Here is a 19,037-nt window from a genome sequence, read left to right on the forward strand (position 1 = left end):
ATGCGCAGAATGCATAAATCATAGCCTTCTCGCTAGGCTGTTTCATCAGGGCGCCGCGCCCTTCCCTATTTCTGAAGGGCAGAAAGCACCCTGCCCTCCAGCGTGGCTCCCTGCTGAAACAGCCTGCGGGTTCTGTCCTCCACCCACGGGTTGCAGTGTCCCGTGGGTTGGGAAAACGGCAGAGCAGCGGTCACTGCAGGTGAATGGATGCCGGGTGCTTACGCCCGGCATCCATTCACAGTGACCGCAGCGCTTGGGGGCTGCCCGGCATATCCATAAGTACCGGGCACGCCCCCAAGAGTGATGAAAAGGGGACATGTCATAAAGACACGGCAGATTTTCATTGGCCACGCGCGCAGAAGTGCCCTTGCTCTAGAGTGAACACTAAATTGCCCGATTGCATGCGTAATGGCAGTTGCGTACGTTAGTGAATCAGGCCCACAGAATGGAACCCGATTCACTGCAGACAGAACATGCAGAAATAGCACTTTATATGTTGTTCTACACTGTCCACCACTTATTAAAAGATACAGTACTACTGATATGGAGTGAGGAGATATCTGGAGACTGCAATGGAGGTCAGTGGGTGTAGAGGGAAGTTCAGTACAAGAACACAAGAAAGGAAAATAGCATTGAAGGCTACAGTACACTGCTCCCTGTATCAGGCCGCATTGTTTTACAACCCTCGTCTCAACTACTGCAAACATAGAATTTGACGGCAGATAAGAACCACTTGGCCCATCTAGTCTGCCCCATTTTTAAACATATTGTTACCTCAACCCTTATTGATCCTTACTTCTTCTGAAGGATATCCTTATGTCATTCATGTTTAAATTGCTCTACTCTCTTAGCCTCTACCACCTCTGATGGGAGGCTATTCCACTTGTCCACTACCCTTTCTGTGAAGTAATTTTTCCTCAAATTTCCCCTGAACCTACCACCCTCCAGTTTCAGAACATGTCCTCTTGTTCTAATACTTATCTTTCATTGAAGAATGTCTCCTTCCTTTACTTTGTTAAAACTCTTTATATATTTGAACGTTTCTATCATGTCCCCCCTTTTCCTTACATGTTAAGATCTTTTAGTCTTTCCTGGTACGTTTTGTGGTGTAGACCTTGCACCATTTTAGTTTCCCTTCTTTGTACAGTCTATAATGTATTAATATCCTTCTGGAGATATGGCCTCCAGAACTGAACACAGTGGCCCTGATTCAGAGCCGGACGCTCTGACAGAGCGCTCGCTCTGAATCAGGGCCGTCCTTCTTGATTTTTAGAGCGGCCCCCTGGCCGCTCATATAGCTGTGGGTGACCACCCACAGCTATAGCGAGCGGCCAGAAAGATGGTCGCGATGGTCAAGACCATCGCGACCATCGGGCTTGCGACGAGACCCTTGTGGTAGGGTCTCGTTGCCGCAAGCCCTGGAGTGCTTTTGGCTCAAACAGAGCCGAAAGCACTCCCACTGACATCACTTGTGACACTGACACCACGCCCACTTTGGTACGAGACCCGGAGCGACGGTTTGCCCGTCGCTATCCGGGTCTCGCGCATGCACACGACGGAGCCGGCTCCATCGTGCGCATGCGCACTGGGCCACCATCGACCCGCTTGCGAGCGCTCAGCACTCGCGAGCAGGTCTGAATCAGGCCCAGTATTCGAGATAAAGACGTACCAATGACCTATACAGTGGTATTATCACTTCTTTCTTTCTGCTACTGATTCCTCTCCCTATGCAACCAAGCATCTGACTTGCCTTCCTCATTGCTTTGTTACAATGTTTGCTTGCCTTTAAAGGTGCCCACACACATACCGACTTTTCATCCAACTTGGCCGATTTCGACGAATTGTGACGACAGATCATGTAAAAAATGGCCAAACCGTGAGTTTCTTCTCTTGATCACGATGCCGATGCGCGTCCCCGCTCGTCGTACCTCGCATCTTCAGATCTGCAGTGCTGTAGGGCAGATTAGCCAATCTGGGATACAATGCACTGGCTGCAAGCTAGATCTTAAGTCAGATTGGACATTTTTTAACTCCACGACTGCCTGGGGAGAGTTCAGGGGAAATCGTGTACATCGGCTGATTGGGAGCAAGTCAGTATGTGTGTGGGCACCTTAAGTCACCAGTGACTCCTAGATCCCTTTCCCTATAGTGCCTAACTGCAGTCTCGGTAGTTCCATCTCTGTCTATAGATCCAATGACCTAGACATGATGAAATGCTGGACACTAAATTAGCTAAGCTTCATTTGAGGTATCAAATATGATTCCGCGATTTACGCTAATGCAGTCGCAACTGCAATCTCTTATGGATCGCAGTTGCTAAAACCTGTGAATGCCTTCCAAAGCTTAGTGGAGCATGGGGACGCTCACTGCTGCCAAATCATATCAAATCATACAACAGCGTAAACAACAGTAACATTGATGCAGATCGGGCAGCCACGCAGCTTGTAGAAATTAAGTAATAATGAATAGACCCCTAACACGCATGCATAACAACTCCCATTCTCACTATCTACCCCACCTGTGTCACCCCTATCTGTCTACCCCTACCCTCTAGAATGTAAGCTCTCATTAGCAGGTCCCTCTTTCTCCATGTGCTTTTTCTTCCCTAACAATTATTTAAGGCACCTAACCCTGGACTTCTGCCACCGTACTACTTATATGAGTGTTATGACCGCTGTTGCAGATATGCTTATGTACTATGTACTTTTCCTGTATTGTCTTGTATTGTAAGTCATTTTGTTAGGAGCTGCAGGAACCCTTGTGATGCCATATAAATAAAGGGTAATAATAATACTCAGCGCAAAGGACAGGTACTGTTGTGTATCATCAGCAAAGCAGTGGTAGATCAGGCCATGACATCTGATTATTTTACCCAGTGGTAGCATGTATACTGCAAAAATCATGGGAGATAGTATAGAACAGCGGTTCCCAAACTGTGTGCAGCGGCACCCAGGGGTGCCGCAGCACACTTACAGGGGAGCCACAGCTGGGAACTCCAGAGTCTCTCCGCCAGAGTCTCTGGCGGCTGCAGGGGGAAAAGCTATATGCGTCTGATGAGATCACTGAACAGTGCCCGCATGTCAGGGAGAGATGCGGTCGGAGCGGTAGCAGCGACTGCTGACTCGGAGTGGAGGTGGGGTCCGGCAGTGGTGGACTGCCCCACCCACTGCTTATCTTACGCAAACGCAGCTGTGAAACAATGAAAAAATTATGGGGGGGCATGGTCTTCGTTTCCATAGGGGTGCGCAGCTCCTCCTCTATACATGCTGCGCTCCCTGTGATGAGCTCCTTCTTTGGTGAGTGTTACAGTCTCTGCAATACTTCTCTGCCCCAGCTTCCTATACTAAATCACTGTACAACTGCTTCCCTTCCCTCCTTCACAAACCACTGTACGTCTTGCCCTGCACTTTTCCTGCCACTCCTTTTCTTTCACTTCCTGCCCTTTTTGCCACTTACCTTTGTCCTCCTCATCTGCTAAAGGCGATGGAGTCTTGGTGGCAGCCGGTCAGAAGCGACACAGAGAAACCTGAAGATGGCAGGTAAGTACAATCTTCTTGTGTGTTAACTTCCATACCTGAGTCACAGCTCTGAGGGTTTTCATTCAGATTTAGGGGCCTATTTATCAAGTCTTTTTTTCCTAAAATGATGTAGAAATAGCAGTTTGTGCATAATTTTATACATTGCTGTTATGTGTAATAGCCTAATGCAGGAGATTTCACATAAAGGCTAATCAGCTCTGCAGATTGCAGTCCTCATTACTAATGGGGACTACGGCCTGACCACTATGTACCAAATGCCGAAAAGCATAGCTTTCAGAGTTTGGCGCCGCTGGCATCTAGGGGTGCCTCCAGTGTCGGACTGGGACATGAAGGGCCCACCGAGAGAATGAAGTGATAGGAGCCCATATTTAGGGGTGTGACCAGCCTCTAAAGGGGGTGTGGCCAGCCTCCATAGAGGCTTGGCTAACCATTAGAGAGTGCATGGGCTGGGCTCCTTAAAATTGTATATATAGTGTATACTGCTAGTGCATGCATGATAATGTACCAGATTAATAAATGCAATCCATTTTAGAAAATACGCCATAGTCCTGTGCAGTATAATGTAACATATGTATAACGTATAGTTCAAGTGCAGTCTTGAACATAATCACTAGAGGAGGGTGTGGGCCCACAGGCAGTGGGGCCCATCGGGGGATTCCTCTGTACCCCTATGGGCCAGTCCAACCCTGGGTGCTTCTGAAAAAGTCTGAGACAATAAAGGTGCCAGGAGCCTAGAAAGTTTGGGAACCATTGGTATAGAACCCTGTGGAACACGGCAGTGGCACTGGTGATGATGAATGTACTCCAGATGAATCTCTCTGTCACCTGCCAGTGAGAAATTATTTGAACCAGGGTTCCTGCATTAGGATAAAACTAAATTTTTCCATTTTGCTGCATAAGGTACAACCTGCCAAACGTTTTTCCTCATAACTATGGTACTGAAAAGGAAGCTAATAGCCATTATCTAGCCTTAAATAACAAAACCACAGCTCCCAAAATAATAGACCTACATACATCAAATTCAGATACATACATAAAATATATTATCTCCTATACAAGTAGGGAAAGGAGGTAAGCAACCTGTGTATCTCCAGCAGTTTTAAGACTACAAGTCCAAGGATGCCCTGCAAGTCTAGTTGGTACTATGTAGCTCTCTCCTATCTGAAGTCACCCGTGACCCAACTGTGGGCATGCTGCCCTTCTCCATAATGGCGGCGGCTAACTCGCGGCCGCGCCCTCCCTCTAAGCGCAGTCATCACTACCCTTAGTACCGACTAAAACAAACAGTCGCTGCCGTCGCCGTGTGATGACGCACTGTGTTTGGTGAGACACACATCCTCACACACACACCACGGAGGAGGCACTGGCCGCCGCGGCAGGCAGGGGATGGCGGACGCGGCGGCTCTGACCGGGGAGGACAAGGAAGAGGATGGGGGGGATAGACCGACGGCAGCCGGACCTGCAGAGACCCTGGGCTTCTATGAGATGAGTGACGGCAAGCGTATGGAGGGGAAGAAGCGCAACCTGTCAGGTGAGGAGAGGGGTGATTGACAGGTGCTTTGCAGAAACCGGGGGGGGGGGGGGGGGAGGAGGGAGTCTTTCCTCCAGAGCTCCTGACTGCTTCTGTCCTACAAGGGAGTGTCTCCCAGCACCTGTATCTGACAGTTGTCCTGGGTATTGTCTGCCAGCAGGAGCCCCTCACTGAGTGACCAGCAGCAGCTTCATTGTCAAATAGCAGCAGCAGCTGACTGTCAGCACTCTCTCTGGCTGGGTGCTGGACAATGACTCTACACGGGGCTCCCACCTTTATGTCAGCGTTATCTGGTCCCCAGCTGTCCCAACTGACAGCTCAGCAAGCTGGGGGGAAGTTATGTTTCAGAACAGCTGACAAATAGTTTAACCTGTCGCAATGATATACAATCGCATCACAATCACTACATATATACACTTAAATATATTTAATGCACTGCGTGTGTGTGGTGACCCTTGTCTTTTATATACAGTATAGGCAGTGGCGTCTCTAGCTTCATGGCAGGCAAATAATGCAAGAGGTGCTGCAGCAGCTGGAGGTCAGGCAAAAGTCTGGTACAGAGACCAAATGTTACCTAGGGTGCAGTGCAGAAGAACATGTTGATACAGGGGTGGACTTTTATGAAAGAGATGATACACCGTGATATAGAGGTTCTGATGAATTTGCCAGATAGTAAATTTATTATATGTGATGAGGTGAAGAGCTGTCTTATTGTTACACAGCCAGTGTATACATTAATGTTAGCTTCAGGCTAGTCATAACATGAGTTTCTGTCGCACTGTTGAAGGCCCTGCTTCTATTGCAGTTTAGAGCAATAACTCATCCTTTAATGAGCTTACTGAGGGCATGTGATGCAAGCATCGCAGTCTCTGAGCACCATGCTTTCTTAATGTGTGTATGTATATATATAATATATAATTTTCCAGGTAAATGAACTGGCACTCGTGTCGTGGTCCAAACTCTATGGTAATGTGCCCTCCTAATGATTGGGCATATGTAGCGTGAAGTCACTCTGTAAAATGACTCAGGCGGCACTCCAGGACTTTAAGAATATAAAGCTTTATCACACCAACGTTTCAGAGCCCTTCAGCTCTTTTGTCAAGGTACATATATATAATACATTTTTATTTTTTCTTTGTTTTATAGCAGTACTGCTCATTTCCACCCAGTTGGTGCAGTGCAAATAATCTCTAATTCTTCAAAGTGCAATTAGGTAGGTATTTTTGTTAAGCCAATGTATCTTACGGACTCTGGGCTCGATTCTGACCTGCTCGCTCCATGCGTATGCAAATTCGTCAAGGCAGGCGATGGCACGGCAAGGCATTAGCACGCACACTATGTCTTGGCGTGCTATCACTTTGTGTATACAGGCTCCTGCCTGTGCACGTCATCTCCAGGAAGTGTATGCAACCATCAGTACCATCGGACCCATACGGAGCACTTGTGACTGACCATACCCTACCGCAAGCACTTCATTGTAATGTTCAACCAAATGACGTGTACTATGATGCTGCCTCTTAATTATGCACGGCTATGAAACGGCGTTGACGCTCAGGCACGCCTGCGTTCGCACCTCCATTCTCCCGTTTTTCGTGGGCAGCCCCTGTCACCATCCACAAACGGCTTCTCCTGTCACTCATTCGGCCGGGCTGTCTATGTGCGGCGAGCGAACGCTTTCTGATCGCACGAAATGGTTTGCGCACTGCGGTGCATGCGCAGAATGCAGAAATCGGCTGACTGCATGGCAACGCTTCCTAGCTAGCGGGTCTGAATCGGACCCTCTTTTCAGCTGGTAACAGACTGCCGCAGGTTTCAGAGTCCTAGCTGCAGTTACCCGGCTTATAAGCAAGGTCCTGGTTGACTTTCCAAACCAAACTGTAGTTGCAGCAGTAGTTATTAAACGGGTGTATATAGGAGATTTAGAACTGCTGTCACCGGATCTCTTGATATAGTACGAATGTCAGGTGGATTTCAGTGAACAATGTGAGAGGTAGGATTCCACACTTTAGGTTTCTGACTAGTTTGTGTCAGAGAAAAAAGTGAACCTCAACTTCTGTGCAAATGGATGCAGGCCTCATCAATGAGTACCTGACTGTCACCCAAACACCCTATTACTGGAAACCTATAACAAATGTGGAACTCAGATGAAGGCGCCTCCCAAATGAAGATAGGAAAAAGTTTATAATCCAAAACAGTACTTTGTTCCACTTGGATGGTCTGGTTCTTAGGACCTGGAAATGGTCTTAAATTTCCAAAAGTTCCTCCTCTCTCTCACAGATATGGATATATAGAAAAGAGATGTAGAAAAAAATGTGTGGTATCGTTCAGGTGAGTGGTTTAGTGAACACTTTCTTAATCCCACACCACCAAAATGAAATAGAGACCTGAAAATAAAATAAGAAAAGTACTCAAATGAGTACACACCCTAAACGTGGTGTGGTGTATGCTTGGAAATGAGGCAAATCCCACCTCCAGTGAAATGGAGTGGTCAAAAGGGGCGTACCCCACTCACTCTGGCATAGAAGTATTCAGATGGAATCGGTATGATATCCCGGCTGCCGCATGGCCGGGAGTTCGAATCCCAGCAGCGGCAGGCCGACAGCGCTGGAAATCTTGATCGTCCTAAGGTAAGTATCTACTAACCTAACCCCCCTAACCCTAACCTTCCTTAGGGGTGCCTAACCATAACCTCCCCCCCCCTGTGCCTAACCCTAATCCCACCTTCTAAGTGCCTAACCCTAAGTCCCCCCCGGGTGCCCTAACCCTCCCCCCCACGCGGCTGTGCACTCACGGCACCCGGCATCCCTTCGATCGGGATGCCGGGCGCCTGTCTGCCGGTGTCGGGGAAATGACAGGCGTCTAGACGCCTGGCATTTCACCCTCGCCGAGATATGACAGTTGGGAAGCCGGCTGCCGGTATTAAGGCAGCCGACTTCCCGATTGTATACCATTCAGATATATAAAGGTATGTGTACCAGCAAGCGTACCATACTCTCAGAACATGTGTGTATTCCTCCTATCAAGGTATCTTTTATACACGGATCCTCAACAATGACAAGTGTAGATTTATAAATCCAAAAAATACAAAATACAAATATCAGTCAGTCTTTCTCTATTCCTGGTTCCCCAAACACATAGGTAGACACAAGATGTTGAAATGTTCAAAACTTTTCCGGACAAGTTATTGAAAATGTATCTACCTGATGGTTATGAGAAATAGGGCCTGATTCAGACCCACTCGCGAGCGGCTGACCGCTCGCAAGTGGGTCGATGGTCTGCACTGAGCATGCGCACGACGGAGGGAGCTCCGTCGTGCGCATGCGCCAGACACGACGAGCGAAGGACTTTCCTTCGCTCGTTGTGTCCGATCAAAGGGGGCGTGCTGTCAATGTTGATTGACAGCACGCCCCCTTTGGTGGGCGTGCCGGGGGCGTGCCTCCCTGACGGGGGCGTTCCCACGGGAACGCCTCCCGTCAGAAGCCGGCCCACTGACATCACTAGTGATGTCAGTGGGAGTGATTTTGGCTCTGATAGAGCCAAAATCACTCCGGAGTTTGCGGTTGAAAACCTCAACCGCAGGCTCCGGCTCGCAATTTCGATGGTCGCGATGGTCACGACCATCGCGGCCATCAAAATGCACGCTCGTATAGCCTGTGGGTGGTGACCCACAGCTATACGAGCGTCCAGGAGGACGCTCCATGAAAATGGAGCGTATGGCTCTGAATGAGGGCCATAGTCCATAAAGATTCCCATTAGCCTCCAAAGTCAACGCGTTTCAACCAAAGTGGTCTTTTTCAAGGCATCACGTAATGGCATTTGTAAGTGGCAGTAGTTGCTGTAAGTGAATTTTCAAACCTCATCACATTGGCTGACAGAAGTAACAGGGTTATGTAATGGGACCCGGCCAGAAAATGATACTTTGCTGTAGAAAATACTGAATACAAAAGCTTTTTCACAGATATATTTTGGGTTCCGGCAGATGCAGGTATAGACCCCTGGTTATATGGGACCCCTTGAGCAGGAAATAACAGAGATGCAGGCAGAAATGTAACTAACTTATGATTTTAGTGGCAATTTGTAACTCGCCACGAATTGCAGGTGATTTTGGCCTAATCCCCATATGGAATATCCAGTGATAAGAAGAGTGAAAACCCAAACGCTGATGACATGCCTGCAGGCTTTAAACCCACATAGAGGGGGCCATTTATCAAAATGTATTTGAGGTTTAAAATCCGGTTTACCTCAAATACTAAGTATCCCCCGGATGTATTAAAGTTGGACCACATCAGGTAACTCCGTTACCTGCTGTGATCCCTCCATTACCGCTGGCAGCCCCCTCCCCACAGGTTTCTATGGGGGAAGCGATGCTACCAAATTTACCAATATCCGGAATGCAATGCATTCCAGATATTGGACCCCCGCAGCTAACGCCATCTGAAGATGACGTTAGCCGCTGTAGCCTAAGGGCTACATCGCGCCCTATTATCCGGCGGAGGGATCCGCCGAAACCTTCCCCGGCTATGGTGCATGCGCACCACCCACTGTAGTGGCCGGCAGCTCTCTGGAGATATTGCAGGGACGGGCTCCATACGGAGCCCATGTCTCGGATGATACATCCTGCCGAAAAGATCGCTTTTCGCAATGCGATCAGGGTCGTTACTGACATGCCCTGATCGCGTTGCAGAAGCAATCGATAAATGGGCCCCATAGGCCCTTCCAGACCTTCAGTAACAGGCCTGTGCTATTTAGCATCCGTCCTATCCTCGGGTGGGTGTAGAGTAATAAAGCCTTGCTCCTGGCTTGGTCCTATGTAATCCAACTGGAATTAATTTAAAGAAAAAGGAAAGAAAAATTCTTGCAACTGACATTTCCTGCTGAAGAGAACGCACAATGGATAAATATCAGGCTCTCTGGCTAGTTACCAGCAGTCTATTACATTTCACCTGGAGTAATTGTAGATGAATTAATCAGATTGCCATTTCATTTTTATTTTAGATTTGGCATTGCTTGGAGAATAATACACATCACTTTCAAATGTGTTCCAGAAGCTTTTTCCCTTTTGATGATGTTCCTTTATCTTGGTGTGAATGGCTTATCACTGTGCACTCTGTTGACAAATAAAGGCAGTTGTGATATGTCTAATTACAAACTCCTATCGTTATCTTAGGGGAGTGACGTAGGTTCAGTAAATGAAAGGCGCTATCACCAGGTGAGTCTAGAGTGCTGCAGTGCATAGGGACAATAATATTGAAGTTTGTAATGCATTAGAAAGATTAGCAGTTCTGTGTGCAGTTGCTTAGTTCTATCACTCTTGTTGGTGTTCTTATAGTGAGTACAGGCAATAAAATTTATTATATATCGTGAGCACATCGGTGGGTGTGTACCCCCAATGTATCTGTGAATGAGGCTGTTCACGTATAAGGTCGGCCCTGCAGCACAGCCGATGGCGATATATCTAAAAGACACAGTATATCTGCATATCTGTATGGCCGATCCGTCATGTAAGTGTGTACACAGCATAAGGGGCAGATTCAGACACAAACTAGGTTTCCAGACTTTTAAGTGTTTAGTTACAAAATTGTGCTAAATTAATGCAGCTTTCAAAGGGAGAAATCACAGCTTTTAGTTTGTTCCTCCAGAATTGGTGATGAAAGTTTTTTCATTTATTTTTTTAAATGATAATGGTTAGTACCTCCTGATTACATCATTCCTAATGAATAATAATGTATTCATCTGTGTCTGAATAGGGAAATATGGCCAATAGAGGTCCTAAAAAGCAAATAAATGACTAAAAATTAAGTACATTTATTTGCTGAAATATTCTTACTGGCTACTGTTGTTGACTCATTAATAGAAGTCGTAATAATTAAGTCTATGAGGCATAACAGCCTCTCATGGCTACTAATAGCCCCATACAGTTTCCTTATGGCCACTAGTTATCTAATTTAACTAATTATTATTTTTTTGGTGGGGGGTCCAGTATGGTTTGCCCATTCTTTGATGCACTGATCTCGCATTGCAGAATTAACGCTAGATGCTCACCATTTGAAACTTGGAATTGAATTGCGCAATTGGTACAGACATGTAAAGTTAACATTACAAAGTGTGCGGATTAACGCGGGAGCACACCTTAGAACTCGCGACTATTCCGTCCCTGACTCTCTTACGTCTAGTTCATCAGCTGCTCATTTCCTAATGTGTTACATGAGTGGTTTTTGTGCAGTAAAAAAGAAACCGTATTTGTTACAAGGCTTTATGTGTTTGTTTCTAGAATGTAATTACTGGGCGCCCACCTATTGTGGCTGATCTTAGGCTGGCAGCCCTCCTAGACACCAGTACCCTGAACTTAAGGTTTAAGTATAATATTCGAAGAAGGGCAGCGCCTAGAGCCTTTACCGGACCCAAAGGATACACTAATATGATAAATAATATTTATTATATAAATGGTTTATAGATTAAACCTTTCTGATAAAAATTATCACTTTATATATCACATATACAATACAGTGTTCCCATTATACAAATGATGATCATACATAACAAATCCACGTCTCTGACTTTCTATTGCTAGGAGGAATATCTAACTACACTTGTCAGAAAGATATTAGCTCCATTGGTTCCTTCTATGGATATGAAAGACACATATAATAGGCTGGTATTCAATTATTGTTTATTAGTTACTTAGTAGCATATGTATCAATTTATAGCTCCTTGTTTGAACAAAAAGTATCCACACGTTATAATGGACTCCAATAGAGATTATTTAAATGACAAGCTGCTGCTCCGTAGTAAAAGTTTCATTGTGTGCAACATGCGGCTGTAAAGTATGTCTATAATGTCTCCACAATCCAGTAAATGAGGATAGCCTGGCTGTCTAACTGCCGCAGATAGTGATGATATTATAGGTATTAAACGGCTATGACAAATAAATCCGCTCACCTGATATAGCCGCCAGTGGCAGGAGCCTTGCTCAGGGGGAGACTCGGCACAAATGGTCTAGTGACCCTACTGGTGCAATTATAACCGCTCACCTTGTATGGCTGTCAGCAGCAGGAGCCTTGCTCCACGGGGACCCGGCACAGAGACCAATGCAAGCCGTCAGATGGTTGAAATCCCGGAAACAGCGTTAGTGGTTAGCATGCAGATTAGGAGCCTGCAATGTCCAGACACTGTTCCAGGTGGCGGAGTGGCAAATTAGTAAATAGTGAAGAGCTAAACACAGTCTTTTCTCCTGCAATGTTTGGAGAGCAAGTGTGCAGATGTGCAGATCAGTCCAGGGACACCCTTAACGTGTCTCTTTCTCCGTGATAATTTCTTCAGTATCAGTCATGTATACTCTACGTCCAACTTTACTTTTACACTAATATGTCTCCTTTTTTTCCTGCAAGTATTTTTATTTATTTTTTTTCCTATGCCCCTTTATGATATTTGAAATGACACAGCAGGTGTACATGGGTACTTTGTTCAGGCAGGTTGTGCATAAAACTTACTGGCTGATTTCCCAGCTGTGCCAGGGCTAGCATTTTATTTGATGTACTGTATAGGTGTGTGTATAATTTTAGATTTTCTATGATGCTGCTATATTGTGGTGTTCTATCACATGAAAACTACCTGTATTCTCAGGTGTGTACCTCTTCTCTCCATGTCCTGGACGTCAGCCTATGTGTATTTTTCCATAATTCAGCTTTGGTGCACTTTAATGAATGATGCTTGAAAAGGTGACATTGAATTCTTTGCAACCTTTGCCAAGAACATGATTGTATAGTGTTGTAACTTGCACGAGTTTTCCAGCAAAATAGAGCGTTAAAGGGACAGGGATGCTTAAACTTATAATGGTGCTTTAACACTTCACAATAAACATTTAAGAGTTGTTTTTTTTCTGAACAGCAGTAACAACCAAGACAAAATATCTTCAAACACTTCATAGAGTTGGTACATAGGTTTGCTAGCTGTATGGCTTTTCAACTGTTAAAAAGTATTCTAGCAATCCTCATGTTACAATTTGATGCTGATATAGATTGTAATGTCGGACCAGTAAGGGAAGTCTTTGGTGCAATTCCCTGTTTTAAATATAGACTGAATCTTAACAGTAATAGCGTCAAAATTGTCTTAGGTGAGTGCAGTGGATCCTTTTCTTGTATGTAGCACAGTGGTTCCCAAACTTTTTTGAATCATGACGACCTAGAGTATCAGCATTGTTTTCAAGGCACCAATAAGTTTAAGTTTGTTATTAAGAAATTCAGAAAAAATGAAGTAAAATAGTAAAGTGAAGTAAATTGTGCTCATCTGTCATCCTTAGGTTTGGTTATGTGGTTGTGGACAGGTTTGCGCTTCTGTTTGCCCACATATTTACATTACATTGACCACAAATAATTTGATTTGGTGCTGGACCACCAACCTGAGGCACCCCTGCAAGTGTCCCGAGGCACCCCAGGGTGCCACGGTGCACAGTTTGGGAACCACTGAATTGCAGCACATGGGCACCTCATTGCTCCCCAGTTCTCATCTAAAGGTTGAGGGAGGGCGATCTGTATCAAAACTTAAAAAAAGACTAGTGGAGGTGGTACACATAATAACCAATTAGATTGTAGCTATCAGTTAATCAGCACAAACTATAAAATGATAGCTAAAATCTGGTTAGTTGCTGTTGTCCTCTATAGATCTCCCTGTAGTGAGCAGCGGCATAGAAAGGATCTGGATCAACCCATCCTGATTTTTTTTTTTTTTTTATACTGTTCACACAAAATTCATAAACCCCAGTTAGTGAGATGAGAAATCTTTATCGACCAGGTACCTGAAACTACAGAATCATATCTTCTGTCAGGGTGCCATATAGGTTGTGTGCATTAATCTATCCCCTACATGTAAGGTTCTCTCTAGTACAGTGGTTCCCATTCTGTGTCGTGGTACCCTGGGGTTCCTCAGGACACTTGTGGTCCAGTACCAAATTACAATAAATTTTTTCAGTGTGATAGGCAAAACCAGTGCTAATGGCTGCCAGTCAAAGAATATGTGAACAGAAAGAAGCGCAGTCCTGTCAACCACCACATAACTGACCCTAAGGGTGACATAGAAGCACAATTTACTTCAATTTAATTTTTGTGAATTTCTCAATAAGAAACTTTTGGCTCAGGGGTGCCGTGGAAAAAATGCTGATACCCTAGGGCACCGTGATTCAAAAAAGTTTGGGAACCACTGCTCTAGAAGGTTATATCTATCTTGTATAGATGGCTTAATAGCATATTTTTAAGATGCTTCTAACCTAGCTACTTATGAGTTGGTGATTTTTAACTTCTGTGTTTTCAGCGAGTAGGAAGAAGTTTTAATGTGCGCTCCCGCATTCCTCTCTTCTCGATTTCCTAGACACATCTGTTCAAAGATAGAGCTAGTGGGGTTACTTTTTAACTTTGTTGAAACAATGTTGCAGCTCTTTACTGTGCTTTAATAGCAGTTGAAACATTTTATTATGTTTTTGAACAATACAAAAGTAATAATCTGCATTTTTTTAGTAGGATTCCAACACTGTAAAGCTGCACTACCATCTAAATGGAAGAATATTTCACTGTGACTCTTTACATTTGCTCCTGTGGTGTGGAGCGGGTGTGTTTGTTAGGACCAATTAGAAGCTTTAATTTTTGTTATTGCAGCTTCTGATTGGTCATCCTTCACACTTTCCCTCCGCATCACACAATCCTATTTTTCGGCTGTGCTAATACTATATATAGGCTCATGTACATGGGCATTTTTATCATTTGTTTTTTGTTTCTTCATTATAGCAGATCCTGTTGCTCTAACCATAGTGAAAGCAGTAACCATGGGCATGGACTGTTTCATTGCATTACTTTTCTTGTTACTGATTGTTACTGAGTGATGACTATATCTCAAATGCTGGAAGTCTCAGAACAGCAGACCTCTACTGTTCTGCTGAGTTCATTACCTGATTTGGAAAGAAAATATGACCAGGTCACCTAATTAATATTGAAAATTTAAAATTTTTGAGCTTTTTTTAAAAAAAATAAAAAACACGCCAGTGGGGGGCCAGCCTTAAAACTGTTATTGTTACAAAGCCTCGAGCAGCATCCAATTTCTTGTGTTATCTACATCATAGTGTCATGTTTTTGAAATATTCATTATTTATGCATGACAAAAAATTGGAGTTTTCATAAAATTCTGAAGGTGTTTCAGTACACAAATACGATTAAAAAAAATATTTGTTTTTTATTTATTACTGTAATTATAGAAATTTGCCCTCGGGTATGTACTGCTGGTGATATATATGCATCCAAAGTACAGTCAGTCCATAAAGACTGGCAGCTAAAATAATTAAAGCTATAACACCCAAATCTGAACTTCTCTTCCATATATTTTTGATAATAGCCTGTTGCCAGTTTGTGTTTTTTTGTATTTTTTTTTTTTTTTATCACCAGACTGTGGTATTTTTTACATGTTCAGTTGAGAAGAAGAGAATGGACTTCAAAGTGCTATTAAATCTGGATTTGTATTAAATACATGATGGTTATGTCATAATGTACTGTTTTTTTTTTTTTTTTTTTAATATTCTGGGGATATTTTTGTTTTTCAGATCTCTCATTATTCAGGTTCATCAGTGCCGAGCTCACCCGAGGTTATTTTCTGGAACATAATGAAGCAAAATACAAAGAGAGGCGAGAGCGGGTATACACCTGCCTGCGGATACCCAGAGAGCTGGAGAAGGTTGGTAGTGCTTTAATCATAATAATGGGAGTTTCCAGCAGTGATCTTTTTATAATGTTCCTATCTTTGTAATTAAAGCCATACAGACCTATCAAATATTTCTGTAAATAAGGAGGTAAAGTGTACTGGAATGCAAGAATCCATCCTGGTCCTGCTACCATCATATACATTTTTTACATTTGCACTTCGTCCATTGGATTCATAAGCCGCACTAATCACGTTATGTGGAGGGCCATTAGAGCTAAAAATAAATATAGCAAGGAGAATAACATTACATGTCTAAGTTAATGGCTAATTAGTGCACATGTATATAGGACATAGTTATTTTGTTTATTGTGTCTGTTTGTTTTTGTTTTTTGTTTTTTTTATAATTATGCCCTTTTAAAGTGATCTCTGGCTATTTTTAGTCTGATGTATTCACACAGCAAGTTGATGAATAAAGCCGTCAGGCTCTTCCTTAAAGCAGTCTGGAGGAGGAAATCTATTTCCGGTAATTGGAAGTTAAATGGCAAGTTGTTCCAGCTTCTATCTGTTTGTTCTATAAGCAGCCACTACCACTGACAATGACTGTCAGCTGATAGAATAAAGCACAAGCAGTCTGCAATGCCTGCCCTGATCTGTTCTAGCCAATGGGAGATCACAACACTAAACTTCAAACACAAATGTATTAAGAAAATTCAGCAACTAAAAAAAAAAAAAAAAAAAAATATGAAATGGTATATGGCAACTGGTCTCATACATACTGTGGAGGCAGCCATATTGTGGGCTGAACAGGTATAACCGCATAGTCATATTGGCCACTTTAGCTGCTTCCAGTAACACTACAGTGTAGGATTGTGTACGGAAACAGGTAATTAGTGGCAAGCAATGTTTCTGAGACTGGTAGGAGGGCCGTGTTTTATATTGATATGCTAATATTATCTTCTTATGCCAGATTGTAATTTAATTGGGTATAATCTTATATTGGCAGAATAGGTGTAGTTTCTGGATGATCTCCCACGTTCACACATCAACAATCGTAGCATCTCTCTGTTGCCCAATGGATCTTTCCTTCCCCTATGTAGTTGTCGAGTTGTGTTCTTTTGCCTTGAGCAGTTAATATCGCCCCCTGCAGTCCATAGACAGCTGGAGGACCTCAGGCATTATGTCAGGAAGACTGGAGCTGCCAGGACATTACCGATAGGCTGCCAGGACATTAAAGAAAGGCTGCATTTAAATCATTGCTCAATTATCTTGTATAGTTAAAGGTGGAGTTTACTTTTATTAAGAATTGAATACTTTGTACCATAGTTTATGCTGCAATAACCTAAATCTCTATAATCATTTCTTTGATGAACCAATTGCGTGCGAACGTTAATAGTGTGGTCATTTGTTTATTTCAATGTGTGATGGTGACATGTCTGCACTAAATTCAAGTGATGTATTTTGCAGATTACTTTTTCTTTTAATGTCTCAATAAAATCCCCCCTGTGTTGTTCAGCTAAAGCTGTACACTGGATACGTATGTGGTTGGGTAACTGGTTCCACTTGGACCTGGCAGCACTTAGATAACAGGCGGTATTACATTTGTCACATTACTTGGCTGTGTTCCATGTGTGTGGTTTGAGCTTGGAGACACCCTTGTCTCTTGGCTTTAACATCTGTTGACTACAGTGTCTCCTGGTTACACATGTTGGATCTGTAGTCTTTCGTAACATGGCATACGAGTCTGAAAGCTGTTTTTAAAGTGAGGAAAACTTACAAGTTTTACCTATTATTGTCTTTAAATGACTGTATACAAACCCACAAACTTATCTTTGCATCAGTCTCTTTATTTTCCTCCTAGAAGTGGCTGGTACTTTGCTGTGGTTATGTACGCCTGCCAGCTATATTACCTGTGAGCATGTGTTTGCATTTTTCTTTTGGCTTTTAAAACCTCTCTGCACTATAGAGTTACTTGTAGTAATCTACTCAATCATACTTTTTCTCCAAACCCTTTTCTTTCTCTTCTGTTCCTTGTAACTAAATAACCTATTTCCTAGTAGAATACTTTCTAATGGGGCCTGAATCCGGTGGTCTGTAGTGTCATTTTTCACCTCCCTCAAGGGTATTTTTTTTTTTTTTCTTTTTCTTTTTTCTTTTTTTTTAATACTGCGGATCTCATTCTGCCATCAAAAATCTTAGCTGGCGTTGTTTAGAAAAGCACAAGACCTGCTGTCCCCAAAGTGGTGTCTTACAAGGGGGCGATGACATTTGAACTGTAATTTCAGAAAGCAATAATCTTGGCAGGAGCCTAAGCGTGCACACAGCTAAGTGTGCCAATAACATTCCCACCCTGCAGAGATGAGATACAGAGATTGTGTGTCTGATGATCACTGCAGTGAATTGCCAGGATGGAAACTAAATATTGGAATAGATGGACAGGATATTTAGATAGAATGAATCAACAGTACCATGTTCTAAAACCAGGAAACAGGGCACCGTACCATGTTAAAGAACCAGGACACTATACCATGTTATAGAACCAGGAAACAGGACACTGTACCATGTTATAGAACCAGGAAACAGGACACTGTACCATGTTATAGAAACAGGACACTGTACCATGTTATAGAACCAGGAAACAGGACACTGAACCATGTTATAGAACCAGGAAACAGGACACTGAACCATGTTATAGAACCAGGAAACAGGACACTGTACCATGTTATAGAAACAGGACACTGTACCATGTTATAGAACCAGGAAACAGGACACTGTACCATGTTATAGAACCAGGAAACAGGACACTGTACCATGTTATAGAACCAGGAAACGGGGCGCTTCTACACAGGGGTGCTTTTAAGATATTTTACACTTTATCCTTGGACTAAATTATACTGTTTGAAGATTTTATGATTATTATATTTTATTTGGCACCACAAAGGCATCATACATAGGGGTGAGTCATGTAGCAATTTACATGGGTGTATATTAATAAAGACATTTACAGATGTACATAATTACCGTTCTCAGATTACGTAATTTTGTAGAGAATAGGAAGGGCATAGAAAGGGAGAGGGGGCAGAACTGTGGGGTGCAGAGACAGGAGAGTTAGGGGGAGTAGTGGTGGGCGTGAGTGAAGAGATGGGTCTTATGTGAAGAGTGGGTGAAAGGCTGATAGAGCTTGGGAAGGCATCCCGGAGGTTGTTGGCAGCATGGATAGAATTTCTGAAAATGAGAGTGGAATGAGATGATCAGGGTGGAGGAAAGGGGGCGATCAATTAAGGATTGAC

At 43.5% G+C, this 19,037-nt stretch overlaps 1 protein-coding gene across 1 annotated transcript in view; it reads left to right on the forward strand.

Annotated features, from left to right (window-relative positions):
* Positions 1-4,837: 4,837 nt before the first annotated feature.
* Positions 4,838-19,037, forward strand: part of TAPT1 (transmembrane anterior posterior transformation 1) — a 74,787-nt gene continuing 60,587 nt past the window's right edge. Inside the window, exons 1-2 of the mRNA XM_088450644.1 lie at positions 4,838-5,070; positions 15,653-15,783. Of these exons, the coding sequence (XP_088306770.1) occupies positions 4,926-5,070; positions 15,653-15,783 (276 nt within the window). The 5' untranslated portion in view covers positions 4,838-4,925. The remainder of the gene's footprint in view (positions 5,071-15,652; positions 15,784-19,037) is intronic.

This window comes from Taudactylus pleione, unplaced genomic scaffold (genome assembly GCF_031769625.1).
Source record: "Taudactylus pleione unplaced genomic scaffold, aTauple2 ptg000520l, whole genome shotgun sequence".
Classification (NCBI taxonomy): Eukaryota; Metazoa; Chordata; class Amphibia; order Anura; family Myobatrachidae; genus Taudactylus; species Taudactylus pleione.